The following is a 23,215-nucleotide window of genomic DNA, read 5'->3' as shown; positions in this document are numbered from 1 at the left end:
AGAGAGCTTTCTCAGTACAGACTCACAGATCAGATGAATTGAAATGACCCCCTAAGACCCTATATAAAGGAAATGATCCTAACGGCTAGTTCGAGTGATCCATGTAGAAATGATCTCGACCGTTGATGAGGATCAAGACATCTCTTGATCTCATCCGTCGATTTATTAACTTAAAATATTATTATTTTATTAGTTAGGGTTTTTGCTTCATTTTTAATTTTTAATTTTTAATTTTTTATTATTTTATTATTTTTATTCATTTTTTAATTTTTTAATTCATTTAACATGGATCACTGAACTAAGCTTTCGGAAACATCACCTAGGACCTAGGACTTAGGACTCATGAGGGGATTTAAAACATTTCTCGACCCTCAGGACACATTACATCATGACTTTTACAATTTACATCTCAAGGGGACAAGCCCACTTAATACAGACCCTCATAAATCACCCAGCTCTGCGACACCACGATAATCTAGCAGATCAACACACTAGGATTCTCCTAAAGTTCTAATGACAAAATCAATCCCGGCTTTGGGGTCAGGTTTGAAGGAAAACTCTGCCGATCCGTGGATCGGTGAGACGAAAAACCTTCCGGGACGTAGATTATCATCAGAAAGTTAGGTCCACCTAGGCAAAATACATACATGACTCATGTCTGCTAAGATTATTTACAATTAATACATGCAGACTGGGTTTACAATCAAAAAGATCAAGCTGCTGATGATGGCAGGATGGCACGGACATGCTGATCAGGTGCTGCTTCTTTTTGTCAAGAAAAACGGGGTGCACTGCATGGGTGGTTGACCAGTAGAGGTCAACATCTGGCTCTACTTGGGGACACGTTGCTGCTTGCAGGAATGTGAGAATCCAGAATCTGCATCCATACAACACAAAAATAAGTAGCGTCCATCCCAAAAAATCAGCATATACATTAAGCACAGGAAAGATAAAAGCTCTTCATTTATTAACTATCTAATAACATGCAAAGTAAATCTAATCCTAAAACAGAAATGAAATGCTGAAAAGACAAGGAGTAGAGTTAGAAATACAATACAAAAAATGCCTCACGGCATCAGATGTGTTCAATATAGTGCATACTGAGCATTTGCCTGCTTTCAGGCAAATCTGTCGGCTGCTTGTCGGATGTGCCATGTCCAATTTTGCATATGGTAGGACTCCTTCCTATCCGAAAATCAAGCTGCTCATGGCCGTCTGATGCGTCAAATCTTCGTCTAATCTTCTTCCTCTTGCGCTTCTTCTTTCTGGCAGGATGAATTACTGATGATCTGGAACTTTCTGTTTCGAAACTATCAGATGAAGTGTGTAAGAAATGCATGCTAAGTCTTTTTGTGTCTTGCATCTGATTTTTATCGTTTTTAAGCTTATCTGGATCATCTTCAATTATCCACCTAATGACCTCCTCATAGTAAGATGGAACTTGTTGCGGCAAATGAGAAGGCTCCTGGTTTCTCTTATCATTTGACCATTGTTGAATCTTTTGAACTTGTATTCTAATGGCATCCATCTGACTAGAGCATTCATCCCTTATAGCACTGATTTGCATGGCATGGTGCTCTTGCATGTGTTTTATTACTTTATCATTCTTTTCCTCTATGTCCATCAAGCAATGCTGCATGAAATTTATTTCTTCTTTATGATTCGCTTGCATGTCAGCCAACTGATTGTTATGATTGAATATCATAGAGTCAATTTCCCTATCATGATCAGTTTTCATGGTCACCGTATTTTCCTCTAAGACTGACATCTTGTTTTGCATGCTTCTAATTTCTGTTTCATACTTAATTTTCATGGCCTCAATTTCCTTAGCATGCTGATTTTGCGTGACCTCCAACTCCCTATTACGTTTTTCCAGGTGGGTGCCTAAAGTTTTAACATCATTGATAAGACTAGTTTGATTGCTTTCCATGTTTCTTACCAGCATCATTAGATCTTGTATGATTTGCTTTTGTTCTTCCCTTTCACTATTATTTGTCCCTGATTTTTCACTATCATGAACTTGATCTACAATATTTCCGGTGGATGACACATTCTGACATGATGAATTGTCTTGGGATCTTTCAGCTGGACCTCTTATCAAATTATTTTTATTCTGTTGCACAATTTTAGGGGCAGAAGGCAAGCTGTTTGGATAACCATATCTATCTTCAAAAGCACTTACAATGTCATTTAAAGAAGTAAAAGAATCCTTAGGAAAATTGTTAAACCAATTCAAAGCATCATCTTTTAAAGAAAGGACAAATAGACGCATTTTGATATCACCATGACTAAACTGAGGGGATCTGCAATATATGAGCATGATGCGAATAAACAAGTCTAGATGCCTATTAGCAGCGACTGGATCACCATCTGAAAAAATAGGTAATTCATGAATGGCCTCCTCCGGAAGATCATGGAGACGGTGAGTAAAACGACATGGTTTAAATGAATAATCCATGATGAACAATAAGGGATCAGATGGATGATAGAACTAGCTCTTTGCTCAAGAAAATCAAGAGATGAAAGAAGTGGAGTCGCCACTTGAACAATAAAACTGATTCTAAGATCCACGAAGTAATCAACAAACAGATATGCGGGAGGCTTCTTGTCTGGGAATAATAAGAAAATGGAGTCGCCACCCAAACAGGAAACAAACCCAAGAGGCGCTGCTGATATGTGATGAAAAGATGCCAAAATATTTGAATCTGCCAGCTCAAATGAGAGATGAGAAGATGAGAAGATGAATGTCGATGAAACCCCAGGAACAGAAAAACTCTGTCCCAGGCAACGGCGCCAAAAAATGTTGTCGCGCGGATTGACACGACAACGCTCAGACCGGGGGCTGTCACTCTGATCCCCAATCCCTCCGTTTAAGCCTGTCTCCCGCGGCTAAGGGGGGTAGACCCTGTGAGATGATGAGACCAACTGTCGACCAGTTGGTTGGGAGACACGAGATACGATATGAAAAAGCACTTGATTGATTTGTTTAATTTAGCAGACCAGTCCCTTAAGAGATTGTGGTTAAAACGATTACTTGTTAAATGATATAAAAAAGATATGGACCATGAACAACAATCATCTATCATCAGCGAAATTACAATGCTCTTAGAATGACCAAAACGATATCCAGCAACTGAAAATTTTAACAGATAAATGCCTTAAAATACCACGAGAATTATAAACCATTAACCAGATATCAATTTCGCATCTCGGCTTGAAAACTTAGATCCCAGCATGAAAGATATACATAAAAACCACTGAGACTGACATCTTGCTTTTCCACAAAATTTTTATTTTTTCAAAATTTTTTTTTTTTAATCTTTTTTCCAATTTTTATTTTTCAATGTTATGGAAATTAAAAATAAATCCTAAAAAAAATTAAAATTCTAAAACTAATCTAATTTTAAAACTAAACTAAACAAAAAATTAAATTAAAAAAAAATAAAAAAATCTAACAAAAACATTTTTATTTTTTATATTATAAAAATCAAAAAAGAAAAAATCTAAAAAAAAAAACTAAATTCTAACCATTAAAAATAAAACTAAAAATATATTTTTTCATTTTTTATTATTTCTATTCTAAAATAAAACAAAAAATTAAATCTAATTAAAGTTAAATCCCTAAAATCTAAAATCTATAAAATCAAGAAACAATTAACTAATATCTAAATATAACTAAACTAAAATCTAAAATGATAAAATCTAAAATCTAAAATTTAATATACAAAATCTAAGATTGAAATCGCATTTTTTATGTTTTATGTAAACTAACTATACAAAAGTCAAATTTAACCTATGCCTATTAACATGAAATAAAAAAAAAATTCAAAACGCATCAAATAAAAAAAATGCCAACGGATGTTACCGTGAACCCTAGCCGTCAAAACAAACCCACGCGTTTTCAAATAAGCACACAGCATCGTTGAAATGAAACATCGTTGAAATGAAATCGAAAACGCAGCGAATATTGGAGCTGAAACACCCACGCGAAAATAGAAACGACAGGGACGCTGCTACAGTGAGACTCCAGCACGCATGGAAAGAAAAACCGCAGAGGGAACAAGGGTCTGCGTGGTTGCTCAACGAAAAAAAAACGCAGCTCAATCCACAAGCAAAGAAGACGCTGTCACAATGGGAGCAAACGAAATACCAATGGCAGCCCAAACCAGATGAATAACTCAGAAAAATTCAAATGGGCGTAACCATAACGGGCTCGATGAAAAATGCATTCAAATGAAAAACAAGCCGCAGAGAGATTTCTTTGGTTATCTGTGCAGGTCGAACGACGGCAAGACTCGATGGAGGTGCTACCAGTCAGCACTACAATTTCATGGACGCAGACATACGCTCTGTCGCTGCCAGCGTGGATGAGGGCAACAGTAAAACGAAAAGGGACAAGAGGCTGAGACTGCGGCTGGGGATATTTAGCACTGGGAGCGACAAATTTTTAAATGGAAAACGGCAGCAGACCAAAATCACAACGATGCGGCTACAGTCTCAACACGAAGGAGCAAACAGATAATCAATGGCAGCCAGACCAGAAATCGAAAACAATAATGGAACGTGGGTTTCACGTGATGGCTCAGGCATATCAAGATTGCGTTCTGAGAGAAAGAAAAATCGAGAAATCTGTTCTATGCATTTACCAAACCCTTAAGAAGTTAAGCTCGAAATTGTAAATCGACTTTCTGAGAGATATATCAGCGTTCATGACGGACTTACCTGATGCCTGTATGAGATAACGTGATGCTCATTTCACAGAAACCGGTCACGTTGAACATATAAAGTACCTGGTCCGTAATGAATGTTTGGAAACCTTTGACGGCGGATGAGAGCTCCACTATTTAGCGCTGGTCCCTTTTACTCGGTGACAAAACAATTCCCGCTTATGCCAGCTCCCAAAAACCTTTATTCTCAGGACAGCAATACTATAATCCTGAAAGATAGACAACAAAATCTCGGCAGATATATGCAAAGTTTTAAAGTAAAGCCCTTCAAAAATTACCCTAATCGCATCTTCAGAAGAAACCCTAATGAAAACTGCCAAAAAATAAACTTGAAACCCTAGAACAGCTAATTAATGTACAGATTTTGGCCCCTACACAGCCAGATTTAGCAATAACAGCAGTAATGTTTTCAATATATCAGAAATTTTGAACTTCACTGTGAACAGAAAGAAAATTTCTCAATGTAAAACAGAAAAGAAACTTTGAATGAATAACCCAGGGAACAATCAGCTGGGCTCTGCACAGAAAAACCTGTGGGAGTCGGCTGGTTCAGCCTAGAACTTCCCCAAATGCCCACAATTTCCTTCAGAAATGTTTTCCTGCACATCTCAAGCAACCATCAGCAAAGAGAGAGAGAAAGCTGCTAGATCTCAGGAAATAATGGAGATACCTGCCATTATTTCAGAAACCCTAGCAGCCCTCAAACCCTAGCAGGTGAGCAAGATACCTGTGCTCACACTACTCTAAAAACAAGCTATGATTAATGGCTGAAAACTGAAATATACAGAAAATTAAAGATCTCACAACAATTCCAGAGAGCAACACCAACACGATTTGGACCCCAAAGTCTTTTTATTAACCAGAAAATCAGATTACAAGAGAGCTTTCTCAGTACAGACTCACAGATCAGATGAATTGAAATGACCCCCTAAGACCCTATATAAAGGAAATGATCCTAACGGCTAGTTCGAGTGATCCATGTAGAAATGATCTCGACCGTTGATGAGGATCAAGACATCTCTTGATCTCATCCGTCGATTTATTAACTTAAAATATTATTATTTTATTAGTTAGGGTTTTTGCTTCATTTTTAAATTTTTTATTTTTATTTTTTATTATTTTATTATTTTTATTCATTTTTTAATTTTTTAATTCATTTAACATGGATCACTGAACTAAGCTTTCGGAAACATCACCTAGGACCTAGGACTTAGGACTCATGAGGGGATTTAAAACATTTCTCGACCCTCAGGACACATTACATCATGACTTTTACAATTTACATCTCAAGGGGACAAGCCCACTTAATACAGACCCTCATAAATCACCCAGCTCTGTGACACCACGATAATCTAGCAGATCAACACACTAGGATTCTCCTAAAGTTCTAATGACAAAATCAATCCCGGCTTTGGGGTCAGGTTTGAAGGAAAACTCTGCCGATCCGTGGATCGGTGAGACGAAAAACCTTCCGGGACGTAGATTATCATCAGAAAGTTAGGTCCACCTAGGCAAAATACATACATGACTCATGTCTGCTAAGATTATTTACAATTAATACATGCAGACTGGGTTTACAATCAAAAAGATCAAGCTGCTGATGATGGCAGGATGGCACGGACATGCTGATCAGGTGCTGCTTCTTTCTGTCAAGAAAAACGGGGTGCACTGCATGGGTGGTTGACCAGTAGAGGTCAACACCTATGATTGCTAATTCAGATTGCTGAAAATTACAGAATGCAGGTCTTTACAAAGGTATTCTGCTTATTCACATGTTATGATAATAAGGAACTATCTTACTTCAAGATTAAAAAGATCATGCAGCATGTTACCCAAAAAAATGGGTAACCCCATAGGAGAAATTTTTTGTCCTACATTTGACAGCCAGCTGGTCAGCTAGACAGCCAACAGCCCCTGATAGCTACCATTAGCTGATGATATGCTATTTATCTCCGTCACTTGCATCAGCCACTCACTTCTCACCCATCTGGCATGAGTGCATGGGTGAAGGTGGACTGCCACTCTAAAGGTACTTTGATCATTTTGCAATTGAGTGCTTATACTTGATTTTTTTTGGGATTTAGCATGGATTATGGGGTTATTTGGGAGATTGACAGACTTTGACTGTGATTTTGTTCTCTCACCTTACTAGCGGGGTTAATATTTGATCCTAGTCTAGTGGGACCTTCCTTAAGGCCCTTTGGGTATAGGAGGGGCACTACTTTTGAAGGCCTAATTGAGATAGCATAATTTCATCTTCCCATATGTCATAATTAACACCTTCCATCTTACATTACAAGCCAATATCTCATCTCCATTCTTCGGGTTCAACTTGTCATTGGTTTTTTGGGATTTAGCACAAATATGTCCACAAACTTGCGTAGGGCTTGAACACTTAGCTATGGGAAGTTGATGTTGCTAAAAGAAATAGAAAGAGCATATCATGGCCACAACAAAATTAAAGAAAGAAAACTCAAAATCTGAAAGATGGTCAAGGACATAAAAATTAGCACGTGGGCAAAAGCCTAGCATGAGCTCTACCTCACTCATATGGCCATCATTGTTCCTGAGCACATATTGCTCCATTAATCAGAGGAAGGAACCATTGCATGTCCCAACCCCGATGAACTATAAATTGACTAATCTTAGAGGGGTAATACAACTGTTAGCAAGCTCTAATCCTTGAACTATAAGCAACAATACAAAGAAAAATCAAGAAGAAGTAAAATGGGCACAAGAGGGGTGGAAAAGCAAAGGCCGAGTTGGTAACTCATACATTCACGAATGCTCCCTTCTCACATCTATACACAGGATGTGGACACCCCCATTAGCTAGTCACTTTGGCCACGAAACTTGGCCATGAAGTCTTATCCCCTCCATTACCATCATTACTATTCACCAAGACCTATATGTTGAAGGGTGGACCAAAGAAATGTTTCCCCATCCACCATTCATAGCACCTTAACAACGGGCTCGCTAATTTTTCACAAGCTCTGCAAACCTTTTCAAAAAATAATTGTCAAAAACTTTCTTTTTGGTGTCTTTGCCATCTTGTCTACAAGCCCATCGAGATGAAGTCCAATCATCAAAATAAAACATTTTTTGCAAGTTTTTATGTTGAGAATTGAGACATTGCAAGGTAAGGAAGTGAGTTTCAAATCTCATAATTGCAAGCCTAACAAGCTCTTTTCCCCCAGTGTTTTTCCTCATTTGGCTCAATACCCGCGAGTGGTTGTTGATATATTTTGGAATGCACTTGGCATGCTCTACAGTGTTTTTTACCCACTCCACTTTGCCTATGTCCTGAAGCATGAGGTCTATGTAATGTGCAACACATGGTGTCCAAAATATGGTCTTATATTTGGACTCTAGCATCTTTCCAGCAAGAACATAGTTTGAGTCATTATCTATGATGGCCTGCACAACATTCTGCTCCCCCACTTGTTAAATAATGTCATCCAAAAGCTGAAATAGAAGGTTTGCATCCTTCACCTTATCATATGCATCCATTGATCTCAAAAACATGGTTCCTTGAGGGCAAGAAACAAGGAAATTAATGATAGTGTGGTTCTTTCCATCGATCCATCCATCTGACATGATGGAACAACCTATTTTGAGCCATGACTCTTTATGCTCAGCCAAATAATCATCAATGGAAGAAATCTCATTTTGCAAAAGAGCTCCCCTCAAGTCATGCATAGTAAGGCCTTTGATGCCCTTTCCTATAGCTATAACAGAGTCCCACATAACTTGGTAATAAGGTGAGCGGGCAACATTAAATGGGATATTTCCATCATACCACCATCTAGCAATGTATTGAAAAGAAGATTCTTTGCATTGTTTTTTCTAATGGTCATCCAAAGTGGGTTGAGTTGAGTTAGACTTGGTTGGGAGTAAGTGGCATTAGCAGAGGCAGTGGTGGTAGAGGATGAGAAATAACTTTGGATGTTCATCCTCTTTGTTCCTTTAGATTGTTGGGCTTGATGATAAGACCCAAGAGCAAGAGGAACATAGTGAAAGGGGTCGTTGGTGGAAGGGATAGAAGAGGAGTCTTGAATCTCAATGTCACCATACCCACTCTCTTTCATGGCTTGTAAAATTTCCTTCTTCCTTGCAATTTCTTCTTGGATAGCCTTCTCCCTAGCCTTATTCTTCTCAAACTTCTCAAACTTTGCAAAGTATTATGCCCTAACATGACCTGTCACTTCCTTTGGTGCATCACATGGCTTTACTTGGCCTCTTATTGCAGCCAAGTGTTGTTTCAACTTGAGAATACCCCCACCTCCAATAGATTTATTGCAAAATTTGGATATTATTTTTCCATCAATCACATCACAATGACCCCATGCAGTGTCCTTAGCTTTTGGAGGCATGGTGCCTAGAAATATTTGAAATTTGCAAAGAAACTTGGCAATTAAAAAAAATTGTAGCTAAGAAAAATTGAAAACCTAAGATAAATTTGGGAAAACAATGGGGCATATTTAGCCTACAAAATTTGATAGCATAAAACTAGAGATTTGATAACAATGTAGCATAGAACACATAAAAACATGTACAATAGTGAAATATGGTTTTTTTCAAGTGAAAATCCTTTCCTAGAAATGCAAACTAGCTTGCTTAGCCTCTTCTTAAAGATGCCAACTCTACCAAAAACTCCAAACTATCTCCAAAATAGCTCCAATTCCAACTCCAAGCCTCCAATATGACTACTCCAACAAAAACTCAACACTCGCCAAGCTCCCAATGAAACTTACAAAAACTCCAAATGAGATGTGTGAGGCAAATGAGAGGGGAGACCTCCTTTTATTGCTTGGAGGGGTTGTTTTTGGAGGGAAACGACCCTTAGTTTCCCTCCAAACCACCTCACAAGCTTCCAAAAAACCGTCTGGTGGCTCTGCAGTCAGCGTGGCAATGGACCAGCTGGTCTATGACAGAACCAACCAGTTTACCCATAAACTAGTCAGTTTTGTCATAAACTGGCCGGTTAGGTCCGATTTTTCTAACAAAACGGTGTAAGGGTGGCTTTCACTGGGTTTTTTGGCTGGTTCAGATGGTTTAGCCAATGAACTGCTCGGTTTGACTTGAAATAAGCCTCCAAGGGCTAGTTGTTGTAGACCCTAGGAAAACATATAAATAGAAGATGATTGGAGGCTCATTTCACTCATCCAAAGTGCAACGAATCATAGGGAGACATCTAATTTAGCCGCAACTCTAAGAGGACAAGCGAAGGAGAGAAAGAAGTCTTGTTTTGGATTATTTCTCATGACTGTTTGGGTCGAGTTTTGAGCAAAAGCAAGCAGTGAAGCAAAGAGCAAGTTTGGGCGTGTTTTAGGGCTAAAACTCTTCATGAAACAGAGATTGAAATTTCTGTTTGACTGCAGGTAGGGACGAACCCTGTAGTGACCCATTTTGGGAGGTCGAAGGCTAGTATTGTAGGCCCAAACAAACAACTACATATCTAGTAGACGATCAAGCATTAAGGAGGATAAGGCGTGCTGTTAAGAAGGGATGGCGAGCTGATTGAAACCTAGTTGGAGGGCTATAGAAGTAGCTGCAGGTAGCCCTAACCAAGGTTGAGAACCATAGAATAAAAGCATAGGCCAAGGAGAAGAGCGACTAGAGGTATGTTGCATGGTGTCTCAAGTTGATTCGTTGCTAGTGGATAGATAGTCCCAATTTAGGACAGATTGGAAGAACATCTAAAGGTTTGTTTGGAGGGCAGTAGTGAGGTGTCTTTGATGCCCTAGATCAGCTTGTTAAGGACATTAACAGTTGTAAGGATGGCAGATTTGGAGAAGCTTAAGGATTGTTATTTGAAGGAAAAAAGGGAAGCCAAGGGAGTAGTTGGATCAGCCCTAAGTTGAAAGTTGGAGAAAGAAATTTGGCAGGTATAGTGGGCAACCTTCCATGCCCTAAGTTTGCCTCATTGGAGAAGCACAACAAGGCAATAGAGGGAAGAAGTCCGTAAGAGCTGAGGAGCAGTAATGGGTAGTCTAGGAGTTGTTGACAAACAGAGTTGTCGACAACTCACAAGAAGACCCTATATGTTGATTCGTTGATTGGAGAATCGTGTTCAATGACCTAAAGGAGCAGGATTCATTGATAGAGGTAGAGCTGCAGATTGGGAGCAAAAGGACCAACAAATGACTTCACGGTATGACCAAGGGGAGTTGTGATGGTGCACTACATCAGCTAGTCAGTCAGTTGTATCTTGTTCAGGGTAGATTGGTTGTCATAGTTGTTGACACTGAAACCTAGATTGTATTCTTGTATTAGTGATTGTACGAGGGCCATGATCCCTGGTATGGGAGCCCTAGACAGTGGTATTACAGTTTGTTAATATAACAAAGTTGGGTTATTGAAAAATTGTAAAAGGTTGTCTATTTGTGCATGTGTCGATTTACTATTGTATTTGTTCTGTTGTACAATGTAGTTTGTTGTGGCATTTGAGTTCGTTGTGTTAGAGATTCTAAGACCCTAACCTAGATTCTCTAGTGCCATGGAAAATCAACACTTTACAAGCGCACATCCTTTACACACACACCATCATGCTCTATACTGAACTCCAAAAAACTAGTGATCATATCTTATAAAAGTGGTAGAGCCCTGTAGTTTAGATGTCCAATTCTCTTGTCCCAGATAGCACTTTGGTTGTCACTGCTATATACTAGGTCTTTCATTAGATATCCTCTCAACAAATACAAGTTATTCTCTTCGTTGCCTATAACTCGCTTCACGCTAGGATCAACCCCTTTCATCCTGACAACTACCTCACCAACCATGAAACTGACCTCAATTCCTTTGTCCTCCATGGCGAAAACTAAGAGTAAACTCTTCTCCAACTAGGTGCATACATCGCTTCCTTCACCTCCATAATACTCCCAAAGTCTAGCTAGAATTATATGTTGCCAATGCCCTCTACTACATACCTAGTGTTGTCATCACTATCCACAAACCACACCTCTCTTGTAATGATTGCAAAAAGACAGGAAACTAGAGAAAATTCCTTCTCGATCTTTTCAACCATCTTATCCATCTGTGTAGATGCAACTACTGTTGTTTTCCTCTTGCTTTTCTTCTTTTTTGGACACTGTCTTGTATAATGACCAAACTTATGATGCAAAGCACTTGACTTTGTTCATGCCTTTCTTCCCTTGTGAATATGTTGCTCCACTCTGGTTTTGTTTGGCTTTACCCTTGCCCTTCTTTTCTTGCCCAACAAGAGAAAGGTTCTCCTCATCTCCACCTTTTCACTATCCACTAGTTATGGATTCCTCCCAAATCTCCTTTTGGGTGAAATCATCCCACAACTTGTCCCAATTAGGGATTTTATCTCTAGCTAGGATACTTGTCACAAATGTAGCCCATTGCTTGGTGCACCCTTTCAATGCTACTTTGACAAGATCCATCTCATCCACCTCTTCTCCAACAACTGAAAGTTCATCACAAACTTGTTGAATCCTTGTGAAGTATGAGGCCACAATCTCAGATCTATTCATCTTGATGTTATTTAGCTTCTTCCTTAGCAACATATTTTTGTTCTGGTTTTTACTCTTGTACAACTTTGTCAAGGTTGTCCACATTTGATAGGATGAATCTTTCTTCGTAATGTGAGGATTTATGTGATCCTTCACACTATCCAAAATGGTGCCCTTGGTTCCTATATATTTTATCTTATGTTCAACTACTTGGGTAGCATCTTGAGGGGCTTGAAACTCATGGCTTGCAGTTTCCCACTGTTGGAATTTCTAAGTCTGACATGTTAGAAACCCTTAATGCACTTTTACTGATTTATTCCTACCTACTTGTTCTGTTAATTAACAAGTTATTTACCATGTAAATACTGGAAATAAATACAAGTACATGTTCAACACATTACAGATCATCAACTGAAGGAAATAGAAACAATCACACAAGTGACACCGTTGTTTTTTGACTAATGTCCCCGGAAAAACCTAATGCGGGAAAATCGATGCAACTATCTGAGGGTTTGATTTATTAAGCAGTTTCAGAATACAATCTGGGTGCCAAATCCGGCTCACCCAACAGAAAAAAATCTCGGCAGTAGTACCTCTCTACTCGAAAGCAGATATTCCGGCTGAAACCCTGGATAAACACTCTGGCAGCTCCACAACTCTAATTTGCCCCACGAAACTCCAGCGTCAGCCACTAGGGACTGCGTCAGCCTCTCTTTGGCCCAGCGCTAGCCCAATGTCACTCTGGCTTGCCTATGTCAGCCTCTAGAGGCACTGCATCAGTCCTCTGGCACTCTGCGTCACTCAAGCTAGCCCTCTGAGGCATTGCGTAGCTCCTTGCAGCCTCTGCGTGAGCCCTTGCTGACTTTGCGTGAACCCTTGGCTGCTTCTGCGTCCCTCTCTCCAGCGACTGCGCTGATCCTCCCGGTGCTATCTCTACCTCTATGCTTCTGTATTCACTACCCCTCAGCTACAACTCTGATCACTCTCTCAACTTTCTCAGCAAACATAGCCCCAGAAAGTTGAAATCTTGATCAACTTGGTGTGTTCTCCAAGTGACCCTCAAACCTCCTCTTATACTTTTCTCGTTGACAAATCAACGGCCAAGATTAAGTCCCTAATCAACGACTAAGATTAAATCTAGCTTGATCCATGACTTTTGGACCATTCTAACACAATTTTATATTAATTCACATTAATATTTTATTTTCCCTAAGTTTAGACTTAGGGACTCCTTTAGAAATATTAATTATTTTAATATCTCCCAAACTGTTTAGAATTTGCCCAAACCCTTTCTGGGTATTGGAGATCTCACGTGCCTTGGCCTCTCCACCAATTTTCGTAGCTAGAGCACATCCGATGCTACCCCAAATCAACACTCTCTCTTAGCGAAGACTATGCTCTAGCAATACTCCTCACTGAGTATCACCTTGATCATCCGACATCGGTCCCTGTGCTGATGCTAGGCCTACTGCCCATCATCTGCACTGTTGCATCCTGTACTGCTACCCATGGCCCTACCACAGCCACTGCTGCATTCGTATTGCAACTCCCTCTACATCTGTATTGCTGCCCATGGCCCTGCCACTGCCACTGCTGCATCTGCATTGCAACCCCGCTCATCATGCTGCATCGTGCTGCCCATAACACTACCATTGCTAATTGTTGCACTGCAACTCAGTTACTGAGAAATAAGTAACTGATCTCCCAACTCTCACATCTCCGTCAGGCTAGAAACACTACTGATGTTGAAGCTCCCTCTGTCACTGACAAGTGCTCCCTCTCTGACCTCTGCGCTGCTGCAACAACTCCATGCATCTTGCACCGTTGCACACCTCTCTGTGCCATCCTACACTGGTGCAACACTCCCATGCCTCTCGCATTGTTGCAGCCTGCTAGCCTCGCGCTGTCCTTGGAATCCTGTACTGTAGCTCCCTCTGTCATTCCATCCGCATTCGTCTCTACTGACATCGCTAGTACTGCTACTCCTCTTCGGGGCTCCCAAAGCAAGGTCTAATTCAAGAGGCTGGGTACCTCGAGGATCCTGCCCCTCATCGCCTGTAGTCCGCCTGACTACAACTCGATGTCTCTCCACTTCCACTCAAGTGGTGTGTGTGCACTCATGGCACAGTCATCGTTTGTCTCCACTTCCTTCTCTGCCCCTAAGTCACCTGACACGGGGATTCGGGATTTGTAGGATTCAGGATTCGTAGTGTTGGATTCGGACACGTTGGCCCCCCGGAACAGGACACGTAGGATTCGTTATATATATATATATTAAAAATTAGATATTTCTTACACAAATTTTAATTAATGATACAAATTTATTGATTTCAAACATAGATCTTCATCTATAGCATGCATAGTACATAGAAAATTCAAATACATGTCAGTGGTCACATAAATGATAAATCATGATTCATAATTCATAATTGAAAGACAACTTACAACTACAAGATAGTAAGATAAACACACTGACAAATTTTTAACGTATAAAAAAATAACCATCATGAATTATCAAAAACTTTAAAATGCAAACCTCAAAGTTTTTACACCATCAAAAACTTTAAAAATGCAAACCTCAAAGTTTTTACACCATCAAAGACTACTTCAACATTATTCAACCCCATTTCATATATAATCTTATCATTATTTTTTATTTAAAATTTATATATCTCAATAAAATAATAATAATAAAGAAGATATTATATGTATGATCTGAAATTTTACAGACACCAAGACAACCCTACATCTCCCCCTCGCAATAAACATTGAACTGAAATCTTATTCTTGAATTCCCGTGAAGGTTGTCAACGAGATGATCAGATTCATGTTTTGCATTCATGTACTGTTCAGCTTTATCTTTGCTTTTGTCAACAACATCTCCTTTAACAGTTCAAATCCCATCCCAGTGGTTATTCAAAACATTCTCCGGAATAATCTTGCAGTCAAAAATCAAACTACACTTTTTTTAACTGAACTAGTTTAACTCCTTATCTGGCACAATAGATAACTTGTAAGAAATTGTTGCTGCAATAGAAATAATTGGTAAACAGAAGCCATGAACGACATATGAAAGTATCAAGTGTCCTTTGGGTTTTGCAGATTTGAGCAATCAAAACTGTCACTCGAAACTGTGAAAAAAGCGAGTTCTCGAAGTTTCCAGGCAATAATGGTTCTGGTATTTCAAGCACATGTTTTGTTAGAACATAGCATACAACAACATCTCTTGAGAAACGTAGAATACTCAAATGCGACTGCCATCCATTGCTGTTAACTTAGCCATACATCAAACATTAATAAAACAATACTTGCCAAATGATGAAAAGCGTGACTATAATGAGCAATTGCGGCCTTTTTCTAACCTGCAGAAGTCACTTTGCCACTAAACGAGTCCTGGAAAGCAGGACACGCAGTCCAAAATCTTAACACGATGGCGATTTTTGGGACACGCATAGGATTCGACGTGTCATGTTTTTTGGACACATTTTTTGGGCGAATCGTGTCTGACACGCTGGATTCGGACACGTGGCCCCTCCCTAACGAATCCGGTTACTTAGCTCTGCCCTTGCTGGCGCAGCCTTGGTCTCGGAGGCCTCTCCCGTGCTCTTCTTCCTTGGACACTGCATCTCATAATGAACCAGCTCCCCATAGTGGAAGCATTTGACCTTGGAGAATTCCTTCTTCGTCCGTTTCTCCTGCTTTGCCTCAGATGCTAGGGCAGCATCCACCTCCTCCTCCTTCTTGATTCTGATCCCCTTGCCGTTGCTTCCCACCTTGCTCAGCCTTCTAATCTCTTCTTGGCGAAGAGCAACCCACATTTCCTCCCAATCTGGAAGGGTCGCCCTGCCTAGTATGCTCTGGAAAAACACCTCCCAGTCTTCTAAGACTGCGTTCAGGGTTGTTCTCACCATCAATTCTTGATCCGGCATGGCCCCTATGGAAGTCAGTTGATCCCGGATCTCCTTCAATTGACTGAGGAAGGGGTCGATCTGTTCTCCTTTCTACATCTGGTATGATCACAGCTGATTTTCTAGTAACATCCTTCTCTGCACAGAAGTATGCTGGTACAATTTCTTTAGGGCCTCCCACATCTCATTTGCCGTTTCCTTTTCGGCAATATGTGGTACTACATGGTCCTTGACCCCGTCAAGAATGATGCTCTTGGCCCTTGCCATTGCCTCCTCGTACTTGTCGTTATCAGCTGGGTCAACTGGGATAGCTATTGTCCTCAAGGCGAAGTGCTTGACACGATTCCTGTCTAGAACGGATAGGATTTTGGCCTTCCAGACTATGAAGTTTGAGGCTTCGTCCAGTCTGTCTTGGTCTCTTACCCCGTTCACCGCCATCTCACTGCTCCTCTACTTCCCTCCTGGAAGTTCTTGGTATGACTCCCTCTGAGCCTCGATTTCCCTTCTAGAAACCCTTATGCCAATGTCGAGATGCCCCCACTCCGATCCTTAGTGTAACTGCACCACTGATCCGGGTTTCTTGGCTAGAAATCCTCGGTAGCAACTCCCTTCTCCTTGGTCTTGCCCTGTTAGGTACTGTTCTGACTATAGTACCCCACCAGCTCCACTCTGCAACTTACCCCCAACCTCCTAAACCCTAGCAAACTGAAGGTTAGAGCTCCTAGGCTCTGCAGGTTTTACGTTGCTTAAACCATTTCCATTTGTCCCATTCTCTTTAGGTGGGCCACTGCATATTCGAACCCCATTGCCTTTTAACCTAAGCAAATGTGCTTTGACATGTGTGTATGATCCCTTATACTCCTTTTTACACTCACTGCAAACCCATGCCAATGATCCCCCTCCTTGGATCTTCCCAATAGTAGTTACATATTTCCAAAGTGGTGACTTTGGATCAACTTTAGGGGTAGATTCAATTTCATGTTCCACTTCCTCTACCTCGCGAATCGCTGAACTTGAAGTTGCCATGAATGATGATGATGTAAATGAAACTACAGATTAAAATAAGAAATAATTAAAATAAAAACTTTGTGCTAACCTATTATTAGTGACTGACTATACAGATCATTGCCAAGCAGAAGTCTAGTTCATAAGCATTTTTTCACACAACTGTTTTCGTAGTTGTGTCATTTATTCACATGAGGGAGCATTGAGATGAAAATTTTGTTTTTTCGGTTTCAATCTCATGGTTTCGCATACAAAATGTTTAGAGTTCTCATATTTATCATTTTGAAGTTATATTGAATCATGGGATTGGTCACTGAACATATTAGCAATTGCGCATTTTATCATTCCGAGTTTTTGATATTCATTATATCATGGTACGCAATGAAATGAAATAAATTCGTCTTGGAAACCCAAACAAGATCTATAGGATGTCATTAGAGAGCAGATTATAAAAGACTTATACAGCTCCATATCGCTGTATAAGCTATGGGATATGCAAATACAAAATATGTCAATAAATTTAATAAATTGCTTATTTTCTGCCTATGCTAGAAAGATGTTTTCTATATATTTTACTAACAATTTGGGAAAGCTTCTCTATGCACATTTGTGCGTTAGGGCTATTTCCCTTCAGAAGTCCTGGTTTCCCACTTGTGCACATTGTAGTTTTCTTCTAGGTAATGAAGGTCATTGTTGCAACATTGAGTATAATATACAAGTGATTGTGTGCCAAAGGGCCAATGAATATAATGTCACCGTGAAGTTCTAAGGTTTGAATTACTTCTTTTTCCTTTTTGCCTCATATTTTTAGTTTATTTATATTAATTTCTCATGTTGCAGGTGCCTTTTAGAGATGAAAACGCAATCGAGTTAACAGTCTTGAACGAAATTGTAGAAATAATGATAAAAGTTAAACATGTGTAGATTATGAATTGTTGAGCTATATCTATTATGATGAGACTTACAGCGCATTGGCACAGTCGGTAGTGGCGGCGGCTCAAGCCTCACTCTAGTCTCTGCACAGTCGGTGATTCACCGCAATGGATGACAGTCACTCTAGTCGAAGACTCCAACGAAAACTCCAGTCGGCGGCAATCACTCCAGTTCGATGACTCACTCAAATGATAACACAAATTATAACACAACTTAGGTTCATAAATTAGGTTCATAATATGAAAAAAAACCAAAATATTGTTCCCAGTGGGTAGAGATCGGGATAGCTCGAGATACGTATTGCTTTGTTGTTATACGGATCACGAAAAATGGAAAATGTATTACCCTAAACCAGATCCAGGAGGTTTTTCTCCAAAAACGCTTCAAAAATGACGTAAATGCAAACCCGCCGTTTCCAAAAATTCAAAACGGATGACATACGTTTTTTACACATTTTTATCTGTTTCATACAAGGATCCGGATCCGAAACGGGATCCGACGTTTCAAGGGTTGAAGATAGCCGTTTCCGGCAACTTAGCCTAATAATCCATGCCCAAAGTGCCTAAGGAAAAACAAGCATAAGCACCCAATTGCATAATGAAAAACATACCTTTAGGATTTGGACGGCCCACCTTCAAACATATGCTCTCAACAAATGGACGAGGGAACATATGACTGGCTCAGGGAGCAGAGAGCAAATGGCATAACACATAGGCTACGCTGGTGGTTGCCAAGGGTTGTTAGCTGTTAGCTGAAGACAAATCTAGGAGAGCTATTCTCCTATGGGGTCACCCACTTTTGGTGGGTAACATCTAGATCCAATTGGGACATGAGCTCTTTGTAGAGTGCACGATTAATGTACTCGAACAGGGAGGTCATGAGAACACCAACAATCCTTTGGGACCACAAACCTGTATCTTGCACATCACAAATAATGTTGGAAGCATATGTCTTGGGCATACTTTTATCACCCATGATTTCATTGAATAAAAAACCATAAAAAAAGAAAATATATTCCAAGATGCAAGTATAATCTAAATGCACCTATTCTAGCATGAGAACATGATATGATGATAGTAGCTATGAAAAATTAATATGCAATGCATCCTACTCTAACATGCATGCTACATTATGCAAGTGCTAACTATAATCATATAGCCCCAATGTAGTCAGCATATCATCGGATCAAGATCATATTTCCTATCCCTGTGATCAATTGTGATATACATTTGAAAGCAAACATGACAATCATGACACTCGCATGCAAGGTCACAAGGGCGAGAGGTGGGAAAACAAAGCGACCATGAATCATGTAAAGGAGCAACGGACAAAGGAGGGGAACATGAGTCAGGCCTGCACCATCGGGCCTATCCTTTAATTGAATATGGAGAAATCAATGATCAAACCCCATAACTTTTCCTCAAAGGTTCTTTTATTCATGAAGTTCCCTTTTTTATCCTCATGTTCTAGCCAAGAAGGAAGGAAGGGAAAATCAGGCAAGCTAGGGGAATTAGACTGATCAAGTTTCCTATTGCAAGGATTATGTTTAAAAGGCGAGACCACCATGTGTTCATCATTTTTAACACTAAGACCCATGGATGGCTCAAAAGTGATCAATGTTTCTTGATGACATGGAATACAAGGCAAATCAAGATCCTTATCAAGTTCATCATCGGCATCATAAATGGGGTCTCTGTTAAAGCAACAGTTAATAATCTCCCATTTGCCTTCTAAAACGTGCAAGTAGTCTTCAATCTCAATTCTCAAAGGAGCCATGGGATCACCTTGCTATATCATGATGTTTTTCTACCAAAGTAGAAAGGGGGACAATTTCTTCATTTTGGTTCAACGTTCCCCTGTGGTTTTCTTTCAACTCTTTTTTATTTTTTGCAGTTTCTGCATGCACTGATTCAAATTACATCCTCTGTGCATCCTTTTCCTAGAGAGAACATTCTTCATTGCTAGTTTCTTTTATGTCAATGTCAACTTCTATTGTAGGTGCTAAATCCGGTATTTCAAAATCCTTCAGCAATTTTAGAATTATTTTTTTCATTTCCTGTAATAATTTTTTGTTGAGTTTTATGGTATTCCAATACTTCTTCGAAATATGTTTCCATGATTTTAGGACCTAAGAATATAATGGTAGCCTAATGTGGCTCTGACCAGGTCATCTGAAAACACGGCTTTGATACCAATGGAATAACAAACAATATTCAGTTTGTTATTGAAGAAGAAATATATTTAGAATAAATGTCTTGACAGATATATAATTGATAAAATGATTGAATGTTACAATGAGGGCCCTACTAATATACTAGGCAAGCTGTCCCTTCACAAATAGTCATGTCTTTGGGACATGTCTCTTCAATAACTAATTGCTATTTAATATATGTTTATGTTTGTTACATTAATTCTTATTTAATGCATATATTATGCTTGCCCATTTATCAAGGTCTTCAACACATTTTGTTACTAGATATGCTATGTCACCAAAAAATTGGAAATAGCATGTCAAACTAGTTAATGTTAAAGGTTCTATCATTTTGTCAGCATTCCCCACTTAAGTTAGAATACTTATGCAATTTTACTTCCTCACAAAAAAGGAACCATATAGATTCATTAGTTGGATTACCATATACAGTTGAGAATATGATTCATAACAATACTAATGGATAAGGTAGGGTCAAAAAAATTGCCAAATGTTTCTTCCATGGTATATCAAGTTACTATCTTGATGCAAAAAGTATGACGCTGTCTGATTCTGCAGTAAATTAAGTATACCTAAGAATACTAGGAAAAATATGTCCCGTATTTGATATAACTACATTGTAAACAATAAATTAAAGACTACAAGAGATTATAAGGTTTTTATGCTGAAGAAGGAACACTTCCATACAAATCAAGTTTTTGACTGTGTTACCTAGGGGATATGTCACATTTGGAGCATTTTTGAGCTGTGATATCTTGGAGAGTGAGTCAACATTGTTTTGTGTATTAGCTGTAAAGCACTTATTGTTTCCAAATGTATTCAGATATGTGACTAACATTTGCAGCCTTGGGGACGCTTAAATATCATAGTTTTTGTCTGTGGATTATAAATTTTAGAATCTTAGGTATAAGCTTATTTAATTGTTTCTTGGCATTCTACTACTACCTGCTAATTGCAACCTGTCCCATTCCTAACTTTTAGTCATCTATTAATGGAAATATTGCTTTCCTCTTTTCTTTACAGGTTTGCGATCACTATATACCTTGATTTCTGGAAGCTTGTCTGAACTGCAGTACCTTCAGGTGATCTCAAGCTGTTTTTACACACAAAGATGCTTTGTAAAAGTTTACAATTTAGATCCTATGAGAACCTTGCCTACTGTGGTTGCATGAATTTAATACTTTGCCATCACTTTCCTTCTTTCCTTTATTTCTATACATTTTTATTATATTGTGAATCTTTTTCCATCATGTTTAGAGAGCAAAAATTAGACGTAGTTAATCATGTATGTTGACATACCATTTGAGATCAATTTAATTTTTTGGGGACTCTTACCATTAACAGTAATTCAGATCAAGCATGTATTTGTTTTTTTTAGAAGAAATTTCAAAATGGGATTTTCTATATCAAAATACATTTTAGTTTCTATGAGGCTATGTTACCATGTGTGAACTGCAAATTGGGTGTTAGTTGCAATGATTCCACAAATGGCATGGGTGTGGCAAAACTATATTTTCATGGTTGAGATATTAGCCGTTGCAGTAGCTGGTGCTTTTAGATTGTTTCTGGTTCCCTTGGTTCCATTCCTAGGCTTCAAAATGACTTTTTTTCTAAGGAAGATTTGTAGATGGAAAGATCTATGGGACAAAGACTGTTGATTTGTTCTCATGTTTCCAGGACTTCAATCTTACTGAGAGTATAGCCTACTTATAGGGGCATTACTAACATGACTGACTCTGATGATGGATGGAAGGCTTTATTAGGGGGTAGTTAAATAAGGTGGAGAGATAGAGTTTGATCTTGTCCTCGTGGCAAACAATGACATTGCATTGACTGGCAAGCTGACTAAATCATATTACTTAACCAATCTTCCAATTGGTGAAAAAGCTTAATTACATATGGTGTAGTGAAGATCTAATTTGAGCAAGTACACAGTATAGAATTCGACATCATAGAGTTCTCTATTACATGTAAATATGAAGTACAAGAGGATCGAAATTAGCTAAATAGTCGATTAATAATGCATATACACATGTGGTGATATCCCTTTTTTGAGAAAATATTCATGTTATTCAGAAATCATTGTGCAAATAGAAAATCAGTTACTTTGTTGCAGCCATTGCTGCAGTAAAGCTTTAGAGAAATTTTAAGGTCTAAAATGGGCTTCCTAAAATAAATAATAGTTAAAATAATAAAATAAGAGATGAATTTTCAAAGGGAAAGAAACAAAACTATTTTTCTTAATCATACTTTTGACCTATCTCCTTAAAGATTTACTCAAATTTCATGTGTAGGAACTTGTTGGATGCAGAATTAAATTATGCATCCAACGACTACCCACTCTGCATCATAGTTTTAAAAACCACAAGCCATCTTTGAACAGGAACTAGATTCAATGAACTGGTAAAAAAATTGATTAATTTTTTAATGAAAAAAAAAATTTTAAGATTCCAAACATTAGAGACAAAGACTAATTAGGGTATGCCAAAATTGTTGCTTGTGTTCAAGGACTTAAGTTATAATGAACAAGACTGATGATTCCACAAAGACTTGTACACTGATAACTGATGATTTCTTGAATTCTATGTTTTTTAAAATCATTCTTCAAATTTGCAGTAGAATAATCTCTCTTCAACATAATTTATAATCCTTACATGTCCAAAAGCCTATCTGTAGTCAAAAACCCTAGTGAAAGAAACTTTTAAATATCCCTAAAGTTTAACTTCAGAGAATTGAAGCAAAGCAAAAATAAAAAGGAAATCAAACAGTGGTAAGATGCCTTGAACATAGAAGAAAGTTGTTGAATCATAGCAAGGAAGCCCTTAAAATAACTTGTAATGTTCCTAAACAGGGATTTAAGTGATAAACAAAGCAAGCAAACAATCCAGCAATCATAAATGCGAAATACACATCAGGCACCCATGAAAACGCTGGAAATAGGGAACTGCTGAGCCA

At 38.8% G+C, this 23,215-nt stretch overlaps 1 protein-coding gene across 3 annotated transcripts in view; it reads left to right on the top strand.

Annotated features, from left to right (window-relative positions):
• Positions 1-23,215, top strand: part of PDE149 (integral membrane TerC family protein) — a 444,133-nt gene that overhangs the window by 319,958 nt on the left and 100,960 nt on the right. For all 3 annotated transcript variants that reach the window (XM_089439373.1, XM_089439371.1, XM_089439372.1), the window contains one exon: positions 21,284-21,342. In XM_089439373.1, coding sequence (XP_089295499.1) covers positions 21,284-21,342 — 59 coding nt within the window. The remainder of the gene's footprint in view (positions 1-21,283; positions 21,343-23,215) is intronic.

The sequence above is a fragment of the Pinus tabuliformis genome, chromosome 9, assembly GCF_031772625.1.
Source record: "Pinus tabuliformis cultivar Carrire ecotype Pingquan chromosome 9, CPIR1, whole genome shotgun sequence".
NCBI classification, from domain to species: Eukaryota; Viridiplantae; Streptophyta; class Pinopsida; order Pinales; family Pinaceae; genus Pinus; species Pinus tabuliformis.
Note: the sequence above shows the minus strand (reverse complement) of the source record. Positions and strands in the feature narration are given on the sequence as shown.